The 17,267-nt window shown below is 34.6% G+C and overlaps 1 protein-coding gene across 4 annotated transcripts in view; it reads left to right on the forward strand.

Annotated features, from left to right (window-relative positions):
- LOC107896645 (AAA-ATPase At1g43910) overlaps nt 1–10,902 on the forward strand; it is a 28,195-nt gene extending 17,293 nt beyond the window's left edge. For 3 of the 4 annotated variants that reach the window (XM_041081490.1, XM_016821872.2, XM_016821864.2), the window contains 2 exons: nt 8,867–10,005; nt 10,093–10,902. In XM_041081490.1, the coding sequence (XP_040937424.1) occupies nt 9,001–10,005; nt 10,093–10,569 (1,482 nt within the window). In that variant the 5' untranslated portion in view covers nt 8,867–9,000 and the 3' untranslated portion in view covers nt 10,570–10,902. The remainder of the gene's footprint in view (nt 1–8,866; nt 10,006–10,092) is intronic. The other variant, XM_041081489.1, reaches the window with a different exon arrangement.
- The last annotated feature ends 6,365 nt before the right edge of the window (nt 10,903–17,267 follow it).

The following is a 17,267-nucleotide window of genomic DNA, read 5'->3' on the forward strand; positions in this document are numbered from 1 at the left end:
TTCAAGATCATGTACTGGGTAATTTCTTTCATGTGGTTTAAGTTGTCTTGAAGCATAGGCTATTACTTTACCTTCTTGCATCAAAACACAACCTAAACCATTTAATGAGGCATCACTGTAAATAACAAATTCCTTACCCGGTTCAGGCTGCACTAATACAGGTGCTTTCGTTAATAGGTCTTTCAATCGGTTGAAACTTTGTTGACATTCATCAGTCCACTCGAACTTTACATCTTTTTGCAATAATCGAGTCATTGGAAAAGCTATCATAGAGAATCCCTATACAAATCTCCGATAATAACCAGCTAAACCCAAGAAACTTCTAACTTCAGATACATTCTTCGGTGGACTCCAATTGACAATAGCTGAGATTTTGCTTGGATCTACCCTGATGCCTTCGGCAGATACAATGTGTCCAAGAAAACTCACTTCTCGAAGCCAAAATTCACATTTACTGAATTTAGCATACAACTGCTTCTCTCGTAGAATTTGCAACACAATTCTCAAATGTTCTGCATGTTCTTCTTCATCCCGAGAATAAACCAAAATATCATCAATGAATACTACTACAAATCTGTCTAAGTACGGTTTAAATATCCAGTTCATCAAATCCATGAATACTGCAGGTGCATTAGTTAGCCCAAACGGCATAACTAGAAACTCATAATGCCCGTACCTGGTTCTAAAGGCTGTTTTTGGCACATCTGACTCATTTACCCGTAACTGATAATAACTTGATCGAAGATCAATCTTTGAAAACATAGTAGCACCTTTCAGCTGATCAAATAAATCATCAATCCGGGGTAACGGGTACTTATTCTTTATGGTTACTTTATTAAGCTGCCGGTAGTCGATACACAATCTCAAAGACCCATCTTTCTTTTTCACAAACAGAACCGGAGCACCCCAAGGTGAATGACTCGGTCGAACAAAACCTCTGTCAACAAGCTCTTGCAATTGTGTCTTTAACTCTTTTAATTCTATAGGAGCCATCCGGTACGGAGCTATGGAGATCGGAGTAGTTCCCGGAATCAAATCTATAGAAAATTCCACTTCTCTTTCTGGTGGCAATCCTGGTAATTCTTCTGGAAACACATCAGAAAATTCACATACCACTAGAACTGCCTGTATCTTTGACTCAGATACCTTGGTGTCGAGTACATAAGCCAAGTAAGCATCATACCCCTTTTTGACATACCTCTGTGCTGCCATTACTGAAATCATATCAGATAACCCCTCTGTCTGATCAGATTTAATCCGGAGCAACTCACCATTCTAACATTTTAACACAATATATTTTTGTTTACAATTTACTACTGCATCATGCTGGGTTAACCAATCCATACCCAATATCACGTCAAATTCATCAAATGGCAGTAACATCAAATCAGCCGGGAAACAATAACCTCTTACCATCAGTGGACAATTTTTACAAATTTTATCCACTAACACAGACTGGCCCAGGGGGTTCGAGACTTTAACCACAAATTCAGTAGGTTCAACAGATAAATTTTTAACAATTGCAAGTTTAACACATATATATGAATGCGTAGAACCAGGATCAATCAATGCAGTAATATCAGTATCAAGTAAAGAAAATGTACCAGTAATAATATCGGGTGCTGAAGCATCTTCTCTGGCACTAATGGCATATGTCCTAGCAGGTGCTCGTACCTCAGGCCTACCTATAGTATCTTTTGTAGCTCCTCGACTACCACTGACATTACCGGATGGTCGAGGTGGTCTGCCCCTCGAAACTAGATTGCTCGGCTTCGATATATGTTCAACTTCTTTTTCAACCCTTTCTGGACAATCTCTGAGGAAATGGTCAAAAGAACCACATCGGTAACAAGCCCCACTCTTAAATCGGCATTCACCAAAATGAGCTTTATTACAGTACTGGCATCTCGATTTAGGAGTGCCAACACTGCCAATACTGGTCACTGATGGAGTAGAAGGCCTTGGATTAGTGTGTTGAGAACCTCGTTCTTTGCCCGAATACCCAATGGCTGAAGTAGAACGATCCTGATATTTCTTCAATTTCTTTGAAGCAGAAAACTAGGATTTTCCCATCGGTCTTTTACTAAAAATTCGAGCTTCCCTCTCAGCCTGTTTCTTTTCTTTGCTCAATTCTTCTGCTTTATAAGCTCTCTCTGCCAATGTAGCAAACTCTCGAATTTCAAGAATTCCAATCAGTAACTTAATGTCTTCATTCAACCCTTCTTCGAATCGTTTGCACATTTCAACTTCTGACTGTACCTATTCTTGAGCATATTTACTCAATCGAACAAATTCTCTTTCATATTCAGATACTGATCTATTGCCCTGTTTTAGCTCAAGAAATTCTTTTCTTTTCTGGTCAAGGAACCTCTGGCTGATATATTTTTTTTCTGAACTCGGTCTGAAAGAATTCTCATGTAATTTCTTCTTTCGGAACAACTGAAGCTTTAGTATTCCACCAATGGTAAGCTGTATCTTTTAGCAGTGAGACAGCACATTTCAGACATTCTTCTGGTGTACAAGATAATTCTTCCAGAACCCGAGTAGTATTTTCTAACCAGAATTCAGCCCGTTCGGAATCATCATCAACTGCTGCTCGAAATTCTACAGCCCCATATTTTCGAATTTTATCTACTGGAGCTTTCCCTTTTCTGACAGATTCAGTACCTGTACCTTGTGGGATCTCGAGAACCGGTGAAGGAGCAGGAGGGGGAGCTTGAACTTCTGCACTACAGGGTTAGTTCTTAAGTATTGATTAAACCATTCATTCATCATTTGAAAGAAGGCTGTTTTTGCCTCCTCCCCTCGACCCTCTGTCTCGGGCCTTCTACTGCTAGTTTCTTCTCTTTGTACTGAAGCCGGAGCATGACTCCCAGCTTCCTCAGATTGAGCTCGGTCGGATGACATTACTATAGGAAAAACACATTTTAAATGGTCAGGAGATATCACACTATCAATAATAATTTAAATGGCATGTATAGCTAATCCCGTATTTACTACATCGGTTCTAGAACCGGCTAAACTGTAGCTCTGATACCAATAAATGTAATAACCCTACCCGTATTCATTGCCGGAATAGGGTACGAGGCATTACCGGAGTTTACGAATTAATTTTTTTTTTCAATTCAACATATTTTCATGATAGATTTATGCATTTATATAAGATAACGTCATCACATATCTATAACCAAGTTTGTTAACCATACTAATGGCTAACTTTACATTCATTTCACGTTAACATTTACTTTGTTAGCTTATACATGCCATTGATTTCCAAAATAAAGTTTTTTTATATACCGAAATCCTGAGGTTGACAGTGTTATGTGTCTCCAACCAAATCCGACCTCCGAGCTCTTAACACTACAAAACAGGAAAAAAGGAAACGGGGTAAGCACTTTGTGCTTAGTAAGCTCATGTAACAAGAATTATACTTACCTAATATTTTCAATACAATATAATAAACATTCATATATCCTTTCAATGCATTATTACCCTAATATGCACAAACTCAACATTCAAGTTAGTACAATAATTTCCATGTACCAATAATATATACTATGATTTCCATTTCCTTGTTATTTTTCCATATTTACCCCGTTGAATTTATCGGAATTTCGATGGATTTTCAGAGGTACACTTTTAGTGTACAATTCCGGGTCCATCAATTCATATTCATGTGCGCACATTTCTATTTCAGAGAGCACACTCCCGCGAACCTCAACCTTGCAGCGGGATTACCAGTCCAGGCTAAATCCCTTGCAATATAAACTCATAGAGTATTGTCGGGATTACCAGTCCAGGCTAAATCCCCTGCAACGACAATTACTCTAATGAGCTTGGATCTGAATTACCAGTCCAGGCTAAATTCAGACCCTAATTCGGATTACCCGTCCGGGCTAAATCCATTTTACACATATTCTTCGGGAGGGCTATATCTGGATAGGATCACCCGTCCGGGCTAGATCTTTTTTACCGTCAATTCTTTTTCAGAGATCCATCGAATTTTCCTTTCATTCAACCGGGATTCTTCCCATTTTATCAAATATATCAATGTTTTATTAATTTTCATACAATGAACATTCAAATCATATTCACATCAATAACATATAATCTCAAGCAATTTATGAATATAATTCAAGTTACATGAACTTACCTTGATACTTGTTTGTAAACAGTAAAAATCTATTAATCCCGAACTTTTTCCTTTCTTCGATCTAGCTTCGTATTTGAATCTTTTGGTGCAAAAATTATGAAATACCAGCTTAGAGAACCCTCCTATGGCGTTTTTAGCTGCTGGAATTGAAGAGAAATGAAGAGGAATTTAGATATTTCCTATTTAGTCCTAGTTTTATTTAGTTAATTTTGCAATATTCCAATTTTACCCTTAATTTATCAATTTTTCTGCTGATTTCATACCCTTGCCGTCCAGCCCAAATAACTTTTGGGTCTAATTGCCTTTTATATCCTTTCTCATTAGACTAATAAGCTATTTAATCACTCTAGCAACTTTTACACGTATGACAATTCAGTCCTTTTCATTTAATTGACTACCCAAACATTAAAATTTCCTAACGAAATTTTAATACCACATTAATAACATTTCATAAATATTTATAAAATTATTTTTGACTCGGTTTTACGAGATAGAGGTCCTGATACCTTATTTTACCCAATTTCTTCAATAATTTCTTTTTCTAACTAATCACTAAATTGATAAAATTTTCCTATCAATATTTTCATACGATTTTCCTATCATATAAATTTTCAAGCAAAAATATTGAAATAAATTTCTCTTTAAATCGGATTTGTGGTTACGAAACCACTGTTCCGATAACATTGAATTTACGCCATTACACCATTCATCCAGAATTTTGTCGTGAAGACATTCCTTTATTTAAATAGCCGCAAAGGCTTCCTTTGTATTTGCCATAAGAGTTTTCTTTTACAGAGCTGTCACTAAGGCATCCTATCTTTACGTTGCACCACGAAGGTGTTCCTTTTCAGATATAGCTACGAAGGCTTTCTTTACGAAAATTACCAGAAAAACTTTCCTTTAACAGAGATTGCCACTAAGATGTTTCCCTTCAAAGATTTTCTACAAAAGCGTTCTTAAACAAAGGTTGCCATAAGGACTTACCTTTCCAAAGTTCTGCCATAAAGGCATCATTTACATCCAGTACTTGCCACAAAGACTTTCTTTTAACAGAGATCGTCACAAAGATGTTTCTTCTCAGAGATTTACCATAAAGACGTTCTTAAACAGACATTGTCATAAGGGCTTACCTTTCCAGAGTTTTGCCACAAAGGCATCCCTTACATCTAGTACTCGCTACAGAGGTTTTCCTATCTAGAGTTGTGCCACAAAAGCTATCATTTACATCCAATACTAGTCACAAAGGCTTTCCTGTCTAGAATTATGCCACAAAGGTTGTCCTTTACATCTAGTACTCGCTACAAAGGCTATCATTTACATGCAATACTAGCCACAAGGCTTTCCTTTACAACCACTACTCGCCACAAAGGCCTTTCTGTCCAGAGTTATGCCACAAAGACGTTCTTTTACTGATGTTTTAAACGATAGTGATTTGCTTAAACTCACACTTAGTGAGGTTTTCCCCTAATCATTTTGAAACACACAGAGAACCATATTAGGTAATAACCTTTATTATTATTTTCCATATGATGCCATAACTTACCAGTTACGGTCTTACATAATATAGTCTTCTCCCCATATGATGCCATAACTTACCAATTGCGGTCTTATACAATATAGTCTTTTCCCCATATAATGCCATAACCCACCAGTTACAATCTTGCACAATATTGTCCTTTAATGCTATGGCCATGGACTTTTTGTTTCAGAGATTCGTGTTTTTAGTCCCGACGGACCCCTTTGACGACTTTGGAGACAAATACAAACTTGTCATGCTTAGACCCATCTTTTCAAAACTTCACTTACTCGTAATAGACACATCCAAACCTTTCAGACACATCAACACATTTGTATTATCCAGACACAAGCATACTTTAACCTCAAGATTTAGGTTTCATACTTTGACTATGGAATTTCATGTAATCCATACATGCAAGTTCATAAATCTTAGGTTCCTCATCAAAGTCATCACATCTCATTTCACTAATTCTATTTCACAATTTGGTTACTTAGCATAGAAGTTCCTAGGAGGCATACTATACATGCATGAATCAGTTCAGAAACTCACCTGATAACCTCAAAAAGTATCTTAGCCTTCAGATCCATCATTCAGCAGGATGTTACAACCTCCTTTACCTTGCAGAACAGAAATATTTCATTGGAACCCATCCGGGTAACCATTTTCATCATTTTAATCCAGACATCTCTCAAAGCCATATTTCTTCAATCATACTTATAGATATATGTTTGACAAATAGAGTCATGAAATGTACCTTATAGTGAAGAAAATCACTAGAGATATCCAAGATTCTTAACTCAGCTTAGAGCAATGTTTCTATCTCTCTTTAGTTCTAAATCCTTTTTATTTTTGAGGGGAAAAAAAGAGGAAAGAAGATAACATTTTTCTTAACCCAATCGGAGTGTCCTTTTAACTTGACCCAAGTCTCTATGGGAGCTTGGTAAACGTCACATCAAGACTGAGTGGCCTTATCAAAATTTGTCACCTCTAAAAACTTACTCGATTACTCCTTTAGCCCTTAACCTTTCTTAGTTCACATTTGGTTAATTCCTAACCAACATTCCTCACAATTTAGCTATTATGGGACCACATTGGTCACTGGATATACTATATCACTGGTGTGGACTCATACCTTATAACTATTCCTTTTGGATTACCACTTATATTTCACTTGTCATTGTAATCTGACAGGGAGTCCTTGTCTATTTATTTTCATGTTGAAGTCCACCCGTTCTATTCACTGAATAGGGCTTTTGGACGAACACTACTTCGCCAATAGTACTTCTTTGTACTATGCGCCTTACTCAAATATATTCTTACTAGCACTCATTGCTTCGTTATACTTACCTTTCTTCAGAGTTAGTCATAAGTTTTGTTCTTTTAGAATATCTTATATGTTGTACATACCAGAGTTCGCCATAGGTTCCTTTCTTTTCATTCAGAGTCCGCCAGACCAGGGCATCACTGGTGCATTCAGATGTTCTTTCATAAGATCCTATACATTGTACACTTAATCGAGTCTTAACGTTGGACACTTGAAACTTACCCTTAAGCTTTACTTTTATAAACGACACTTAAATAGTTAGGACTTTGCCAAGCGGGATGTTACAATAGAGGCAATAGTAAAACAACCTTTAAGTAATAATCTTGAGTCCAAGGCATATTCATAACCATGATAGAAAGCTTGTCAAAGACATTGACTATCAGTCTCCATTATAAAATTGTCCAAATATAAAAACCTTAACTCGAACAACAAGAATTTTAGACAAAAAAAGATCACGAGAGCTATTCATAAAACCCAAAATAAAAAAAATATTTTTTTTACATTTATTAAAAATAAAATAAGAAAAATATAATATTTGTCCAATTATAAAAAAAATGGACAAGTGTATATGCTACATTACTATATGTTTTTTAAAATATAGGACATAATAAATTATTTAATAGTACCTAATGAATGTTGGGTGTAGTGGTAAGATAAATTATACTTCTAAAAAAATATAAAAGTTCAAACCTGAGAGATAATATCATTAAAATTAGTGGTCATGAATTTTAAATATAAACCATAAAATTAGATTAAATTGTGAAATAACAAATTTAGAAGTTTTGGATCGGGGATAATTTTAAAGTTTAATTAATATTTTTTTATGAGTTTAATGGTAAATTATCTTATTAAATTAAATTTATTAAACTTAAAACAAGGTTATGATTAAATTAATTTTAGATTTGAAGGAAAAAAATCTCCTTTGTTTTTCGATTAGTTTAAGCGTCCTGTCTAATTTTTATTTAGGTAATTTAAAGTTTTTAAAATTTTAAATTAGTAAAGATAAAATTGTACTCCGACTCTCCCTAAAAATGATAAAAAATTGATTTAATCCTTTAAAAATTATTTAAAATGGTAAAATTACATTTTTAATATCGTAAAAGTTATAATATAATTCTGATCCCTTAAAAAGATTTTCTGACTTCGTTTTTGTATGAAATATTATATATTATATTTTAAACAAAAGAAGATTATTGATATTTCTTTCCAGTTTACATCGTAAAAGATTAGTTAGAGTAATTATTTTAGTTATTGAATTGTAAGGAATTTAAAGGAGCATGGAGTCAAAAACATTCATGGCCGGTTAAAATCATTCATCGTAATCATCTTTGCATTTTCCTTTGTTAATTTCTAGTTGTTTGTTTTGAAAATTTGCATTTCTTTTATGGAGTCAAAATCATTCATGGCCGGTTGAAAACCCGACCTTTTCATACTTCTTTTATTCTGATACAGGATTTAATATGTTTGCTTAATAAGTTTATATATTAGTTATATTATATGGTGTACCTAAAATTAGCCACCTACCACATATGTATGCAGACATACCCTGTTTATAAATTAGAAAAACTGACTACTTTTTATAGCTCAGAGGGGCAATAGTTCTTTTAAGTGCCAGGAAGTATTTTAATTTATCCAATGAGTTAGCAAAGCATGCATATGAACATTCACTCAATGTCCAAACGACTTTTAATTTCTTTGCAAAACAGTCCAAATTTACAACTTTCTGCACAAAATATTATATGATTAAAAATCATATTTAAAACCTAAAATATGGTTCCTCTAGAAGCTAATGATTTAAAATCCGCCAATATATTATAGAGTACTGAAGTCGGTCCATTAGCCTGTTCACACTGTTCATGTTTATTTCCAGGAGATTTCCACAGTTTCGCATACTAATCTTATGAGATATACAAGGGAATGCAAATGTACTGAGTGTTCCTCACCCTTCACTCAACTTCTCCATTTATTTTTTTCTCAACCCAGAAGGATATAGGATTGGGTACAATGTTGAAGGAGTTACCTTCTTTGTCTACTATTCTCTCCGCTTATGCCTCTTTTTCAGCCATGGCTATGTTATTCCGTACCATCTTAAATGAAATGCTCCCTGAAAGGATGCAAAACTACATCGCCTCTAAGATTTACGACTTCACAGCTGCTTACTTCTCATCAGACTTCACCTTCGTAATTGAAGATCGATGGCGCGCCGGTTATAACCAAATGTTTCGAGCTGCGGAGATGTACTTGCCCACCATAATTGGACCCTCCAGCGACAGTATTCTCGTAGGTTACGATGACTCCTGTGATCCCACCGCACCACCAAAACGAAGCATCCCTGTAGATTGCAGGATCAAGGATGATTATGATGGCATGCGCTTGGAATGGACTTTATCTTCCATTGACCCAAAAAAGTTTTACGTCCCCCCTAAGAGATTCTTCAGCTTGACCTGCAAGAAAAGAGATAGAGAAAGAGTTGAGCAAAGGTACTTCCCTTTTATTAACAAGACTGCACAAGAAATTATAAACAAGAGTGAGAGCCTCAGTATTTACACATACGATCAAGAGTGCTCCCTGTGGGAGCCCACAGTTTTCAAGCACCCTGCAACATTTGAGACCCTGGCAATGGATCCCCACCTTAAGGAGTTCATAATGAAGGATCTTGACTCATTCGTGGAACGCAAGGAGTTCTTCGAGAACGTTGGCAGGGCTTGGAAACGAGGGTACCTTTTGTATGGTCCACCTGGGACAGGAAAATCATCACTAGTTGCTGCAATTGCGAATTACATGAGATATGATGTATATGATCTCCAGTTTCAAAGCGTTAGAAACGATTCCGATCTCAGACGCATACTCACATCCACCACGAACCGCTCCATTCTGCTTATTGAAGACATAGATTGTGGCACCAAAGTGTCACATAATCGAACCAAGGTCAAGGAAAAAGGTGAAGAAGAAGAAGAAGATGATGAAGATAGAGATGAAATCAAACGTCCCTTCTCTATCGATCCAGGGGTAATTCATTTGTTTCTTTACTTTATCTTGGTTTCATTAAAGTTAAAAAAACAAGTTTCTAAAGTCTAATTTAACATGATTCTGTAGGTAACACTGTCAGGCTTACTCAACTTCATTGATGGATTGTGGTCGAGCTGTGGGAACGAAAGAATCATAATCTTCACTACAAATCATAAAGAAAAGTTGGATCCAGCGCTGCTACGGCCAGGGCGAATGGATGTGCATATTTACATGGGATATTGTAGTCCAGCAGGATTCAGAAAACTTGCAGCTTCATATCTTGGGATCAAAGATGACAAACGGTTTGGATGCATTGATGATATGATTAAAAGCATTGAAGTGACTCCAGCTGAAGTGGCACAACAACTGATGATCAGTGATGAACCCGAAGTTGCACTCCAAGGTCTCATCGAATTTCTTAACACCAAGAAGGATATAGAGGAAGCTGCAGTTGAAGAGAAGGAAAATAGTATTGAAGAAGAGGAAGTAACAGAAGAAATGGAGGTTGAAAGACAAAATTCAATGCTTGCTGAGTCCGAAACAAGATGCATATATTTGACTTAGTTTAGCTATCTGTCAAATCATGGAATTACGAGTGATGGGAAGATGAAAGTTTTTGTACTCGTTGAAACCCCATCAGTGATCAACAATTTCTCTTAGAAGGTGATATTTGTTTGTCAGTTTTTTAATTTGTTTTTTATAGATAATTTCATAATAATAAATAATTTTATAAATTGATTTGAATGTGATGTATTAAATGTTTTATATATATATTGTTTTTCATTGTTTAATAAGACTAAGAAGTGTTTGACTAATTTTATAGTACATTTTTTAGTTTTACTTATGCACTCAATTTTTCTTTTGTAAGTGATTTTAAGAAAGATTTTGTTATCGTTCTCTCCAATTTAGTGGACGCTTGATTTTTTGTCGATTTTTATTTACCACCTTGGACCATCCGAGACTAATTTCATTATCGTATTAAATACTTTCAATTACGCCAAATATATCATGTTTGAGTTGTGACAAAACTAATTGTCAACGTGTCATACTGTTCATTTGATTTTGAGGTTAAATTACTGTTGGGTTGGAGTTTGTCATTTACCGTCTACGACCTCCCAGCCCCTCCCCCCCCCCGGGCGAATTGTATGGTAACATTTATGTAAATGAATTAATGAATTTGTCTTTCAAAAAATAGTATGGTCATGTAACTTTTTTTATTCAAGTTGGGGGATAGCTTTCACCTATTTTAAGGAATGTTTTAAATATCATTATTTTTTTACTCGGCTGTAATTTTTTTGGTTCTAATTTTATCCTTATCCAACAACCATATATTACAAGTAAAGTTAGTTGGGTTACTCTCTCGATCTAGTAGATCCAGTTTGTCTTGACTCAAACTTGGAAAGTGATTTTTTGTGCTCGGGTTGACCTAGCTTGACCCAAATTTAAATTAAATTTTTAAAAATATATTTTTTTAAAATTTAATTATAAATTTATGTAATTAATATAAAATTACATATTTGAATTTTTATAATTATAAATATGTAAATATTTATATTATTTTAATAAAATTATATATTTATTATTTTATAAAAAGTAATAATATTAATATATTATTTTTAAATAGTAACTGTCGAAACCATTTTTTTCAAAAAGGGGTCGACTTTTTATTTTGAAAACAAAAATGAAAAATGGGAGTCGCCACCAATCATTTTTTAAGAGGTGTGATCGGATCACCTCATAATTTGATTATTTTAATAAGAAGTTCGATTTATTAACATGATGATTTTGGTCTACGAAATTCAGAAAAACGGGTTCGGGATTCGGTTATGTACGAGAAAGAATTAGCACCATCGTAATGCCCAAAATTGGTACCTAGTTGATTAATTAATGTCTTAGTGTCAAGAATTGAGAATTTGAAAAGATTTTAAAAATATGATCCTTTGTTAAAATATTATTTAATTGAAAATTTTTCGAGAAAAGTGCATATTTCACGTTAATGAGAAAAAGAATTACGTCCTGTAAGTTAGGACACAATGTCTTAAATTCCCGATACGCGAATAAACGTTGAAAAATTTATTTTAAAAGACGTTCGACTATCTCGGTTTGAGAAAGAAAATAATATTTCATGAGTTAGAACACGACCTTCTCTTAATTCCCGAGATTATGAAAAAAATTAAAAAGACGTTCGTTTATTTGGATTTATCGAGAAAATCAAAACCCCGTAAGTTAGGGAATGACTTTTTGAATCTCAAAATATGAAATGTTGCTTATTTAAAAAAAAATTATGCATCGGGTAAAGATTAATGTAACACAAATTTGCAATAAAAAATGTAAAAATAAATCACGGTACTAATATGCATAACAAAATAATAATAAATGCGTTAATATGAATAACAATAATAAGGACAAATTTTTTTTTAAAAAAGAGCTAATTATAAAAGAAAATTAATAAGTAAAAACTAAATAATAATAATAATAATAAAACCTAATAGTAAACAAATAAATAAATAAATATTATATAAAACAGTTTAAAATTAATAATAATAATAATGATAATATTAATAATAATGATAGTAACTAATAGAATACCTAAAGTTTGAAATTATATAAAAGAATATAAATAAATAATAAAATGAATAAAATAAGATAAATGTATTTAAAAAATAATAATAAGTAAATAAATACAAAAAAAATAAAAATAATACTAATATTAATAATAATGCTAAATTAATTAATTTAAACAAAAAATAACAAAAAAAGACTAATTTGAACTTTAAAATAGAAATTTGGGGCAAATCAGAAATAAATAAAAAGGAAAAGGACTAATTTGAATGCGCGAATAACAAGGAGGGACCAAAATGGAAAATAATCCCCACCCTCCAAAATGCGCAGCTTTAAGGTGGACTAATTTGTAAATCGAAATAAAGTATAGAGCAAAAATTAAAAATAAAAAGAACTTAATTCAAAAACATTAAAAAGCGGAAGGGCTAAAGGTGCAATTAGCCTCAAAAGCAAAAACATGCGAATCCTCCCTAGCGGGTCGGGTCAACACGCGGATCCTAGGGACAAAACGACACCGTTTTGGGCGTTTAAGGCCAGTCCCAAAACGACGTCGTTTTGGGGGCCTATAAAAGTCAAATTTTTTTGGCAAAAAAACTTTCATTTTTTACCTTCTTCCCAAAAAAAAACCTGAATAATGCTCTCTCCCTCCCTCTCTCTTAGCTTCTTGGTCGACCAGGGGTCCGGCTATCGGCCGTCACGCCGGCCGAAAGGCCAAAAGTCATTTCTTTTGGCGATTTAAAAAAGTAAGTTTTTCTCCTCCCCTTTTTATCATTATATTTTGTATTTATATATATATGTATGTATGTATGAAGGAAAAAAAGGATTCGAGGAAAAATAAAATAATAAAAAAACAAAAGAACAAAAAAAAAACACCTTAGTAATCGATTTGATTTCGCTTTGTATTTTTGGCACTTGCTTTCTCTGTTTTTTTGTTTGGATTCGATTGTCTTTTTTTTTTTTGATTCAATCTTGTGTTTTTTTTATTCAAAATCAATAAAAAAAATTACATTGAGTCTTTGGCTTTATAGCCGATTTAGTACAATATTATATTTTGCTACTGTCTAACATCTTTTCTGCTACAGGTGGTGGTTGAACGGTGGAGCAGAGACGGTGGCAGGGATTAGGGCAATGGCAGTGGCAAGTGGCTGTCCGAGGCTAGGGTTTTTTTGTTTTTTTCTGAAAAAGTTTAGGTTTTAGGCTTTGTATTTTGGGCTAGGGTTTTCTTGATTTGGGTCTTTTTTTTGTAATTGGGTTGCTGCTTTTATTTGATATTTGGGCTTTTGGTTTTTATATTTTATGGGCCTGGGCAAAATTTAGGTTGTACAGCTGCTTCTCTTTGCTTGTTGTCGTGTAACGAGAACAGAGTAAAGACTTTTAAGAAATACCAATTTTGCCCAGTTGTGCCGAGTCTTAACTTCTTTTGGTGGTTCTCTTTTCAAATGGCTTCGTTCCAGTCCATTGCATCTTGTTGCTTTGATCCACTCCACCGCAACTTCAGAGAGAGATAAGACTTGTAGCTTCAATCTACTTCACTGCTATATTAGGGAGATGAGATTTGTAGTTATAGTAGATTTAATCCGACCTACTGCAACTTCAGAGGTATAGGATTTGTCACTTTAATCCGCTCCACTGCAAATTCAGGGAGATAAGATTGATATTTTCAGTCTGCTCTATTGCAACTTCAAGGAGATAAGACTTGTAATTTCAACCTGCTCTACTGCAACTTTAGAGAGATAAGGTTTGCTATCTTTAATCTGCTTCACTGTAACTTTAGGGAGATAAGATTCGTGACTTCAATTTGCTCTACTGCAACTTCAGAGAGATAAGATTTGTAGTTTTAATCTGCTTTACTTCAACTTCAGAGAGATAAGATTGCCATAATAACTTCAATCCATCCCATTGCAAACTTTAGGGGTATGAGATTTGTAACTTTAATCTACTCCACTGTAACTTTAGGGAGATAAGATTTTTTATTTTTAACTTGCTCCACTGCAACTTCAAGGAAATAAGGTTTGCAATTTGTAGCTTTATTTTGATCTACTGCAACTTTAGGAAAATAAGATTCACTATTTTCAGTCTGCTCCACTGCAACTTTAGGGAGATAAGATTTGCAATTTGTAGCTTTAATCTGCTCTGTTGCAACTTCAGGGAGTTTAGATTTGTGATTTTTAACCTTCTCCACTGTAACTTCAGGGAGATAAGGTTTGAACTTCGATAGCTTTAATCTGTTCCACAACAACCTTAGGGAAATAAGATTTTCTATCTTTTACCTGCTCCACTACAACTTCAGGAAGATAAGGTTTGTGGCTTTAATCTACTCCACTGCAACTTTAGAGAGATAAGATTCGCCATAACAACTTCAATCCGTCCCATTGCAACTTCAGGGGTATAGGATTTGTAATTCGTCTAATCTGTCAACCATTTTCTTGGGAACATGACTAGTAGAATCCATTTCATGGGCCTACTTATACCAAGTGATTAGGATGTCATGATCAAAATAAATCAAATGCTCCCAATTAGATGTGTATGAATGATATTTGCATGAATGCAGAATGTCATTTTTTGAGAATGATCTCTTTGTAGTGCTTAGGTTGCCATTGCTTGTTATTCATCGAGGTTCTGTCACTAATGTGTTACCATGCATTCTTGTTCAGCTGGTATCTTTGGTAGAAAATTTGAAGAAATAGTCACAATTTAGACTATTCTTTCTCAAATCTTAGGTTTGGTTAGTTCTAACTAGTGGTCCTATTTCAGGTCCCTGTACTATTTATAAGTTTTTCAGAGCAATATGTAAAACTCCTTTTATGTGAATATTATGAGTCCATTAATCCTTATTTCAATAAAAAAATGCTTGAAAAAGATTTAACAACTGACAAGATTGAAATTTATTGGAAGCAAAGCTCAAAATGAATGGAATTAATCAAAATAGCAAATTTTGCTAAAGTACAAAGCGGGTAAGATGAAAGCCGATACCCCAGATATCGCAGCATGAGCTTATCTGCACAAAACTTCTTGAAGACCATTTTGAGCTTAATTATGCGTTTAGGGGATCTAGAATACTTTGTCAATGCCCAAAGAAGTAAAGTTTCTCTTTATTGTTATTTCTGAGAGGACAAGACTACCACATGCCCAATATTCGATCAAAATTTAAGTTGCCCTTTTTTGGGTTTTCAACTCAAAACCCATTTGGTCTCAAGGAGCCATTTGAGGGTTTTCACCTTGGCCTCTCCTTTTTTTTTTTAGGTAAAGTACTTCTTGACTAAATCTGAATTCACAAGATCGGGCAAGCTTTTTTCATCCATCTCAGTCAAAATCAACGCTCCTCCAGAAGAGGCCTTCTTTACCATATAAAGTCCTTCCCAATTTGGGATCCATTTCCCTCTGAAATCTTTTTGTGTGGATAGGATCTTTTTCAATACTAGGTCTTATTTATTGAATTTTCTAGGGCGAACCTTTTTGTTGTATGCTCGTATCATTTGTTTTTGGTACATCTGACCATGATAGATGGCTTTCAACCTTTTCTCTTCAATTAAGTTTAGCTAATCATATCGAGATTGGATCCATTCTGCTTCATCCAACTTTAATTCTGACAAAACTCAGAGAAAGGGAATCTCGACTTCAATGGGAAAAACTGCTTTCATTCCATAAACCAAAGAGAGAGAAGTTACCCCGGTAGAGGTCCTGACCAATGTTCAATAGGCATAGAGGGTAAATGGTAACTTTTCATACCAATCTTTATAAGTCATAGTCATTTTTCTCATGATCTTCTTGATATTCTTATTAGCTGCCCAAACTGCACCATTCATTTTTGGGCGATATGGTGACGAGTTGTGGTGTTTAATTTTGAACTGACTGCAGACCTCTGATATTGTGTTGTTGTTCAAATTCAATGCATTTTCCGATATGATCCTTTCTGGCATTCCATACCAACATATGATCTCATACTTTAAGAACTTGCTGATTGCTTAGCATATGAAGCAGCCTTTACCCACTTGGTGAAATAATCGATGACCACAAAGATGAATCGATGCTCGATAAGATTTTTTTGCGAGATCGGCCCAATGACATCCATCCCCTACATAGAGAAAGGTTATGGAGAAATCATAACATGAAGAGGTGAAGAAGGCACGTGAATCTTGTCTCCATAAATTTGGCACTTATGGCACTTCTTGGCATAACTGATACAATTCCCTTCCATTGTGGACTAATAATACCCAAATCTCATGTTTTTCCTGGCCATTGTAAAACCATTAGCATGTGTTCCATAGACACCCTCCTAGACTTCCTCTAAGATTTTTTTAGCTTCAACAGCATCCATACATCTTAATAGCACTTGGTCCTTTCTTTTTTTATATAAGATTTCCCCGTCTAGGACGTAGTCACTAACTAACCTTCTCAAGGTCCTTTTATCATTTTTAGTTCCTTGGTCAGGGTATTCACGATTCTTCACGTATCGCAGTATATCATGAACCAGGGGTGATAATCTCTTTCTTCTTCTTTGTTGATGTTGTAGCAATGGGCCGAAGTCTCATAAATACTCATTCAGATAGGTTTTACATCTTCCTGTTTATTCACTTTGACCATGGAAGCCAAAGTAGTCAGGGCATCAGTCATCTGGTTTTCATCTCGCTGGAGGTAACAGAAAGTGATGTCATCAAACTCCTCAATTAACTCTAGGACCAGTCTTCTATACTCAGTCA

Source organism: Gossypium hirsutum, chromosome A11 (genome assembly GCF_007990345.1).
Source record: "Gossypium hirsutum isolate 1008001.06 chromosome A11, Gossypium_hirsutum_v2.1, whole genome shotgun sequence".
Taxonomy (NCBI): domain Eukaryota; kingdom Viridiplantae; phylum Streptophyta; class Magnoliopsida; order Malvales; family Malvaceae; genus Gossypium; species Gossypium hirsutum.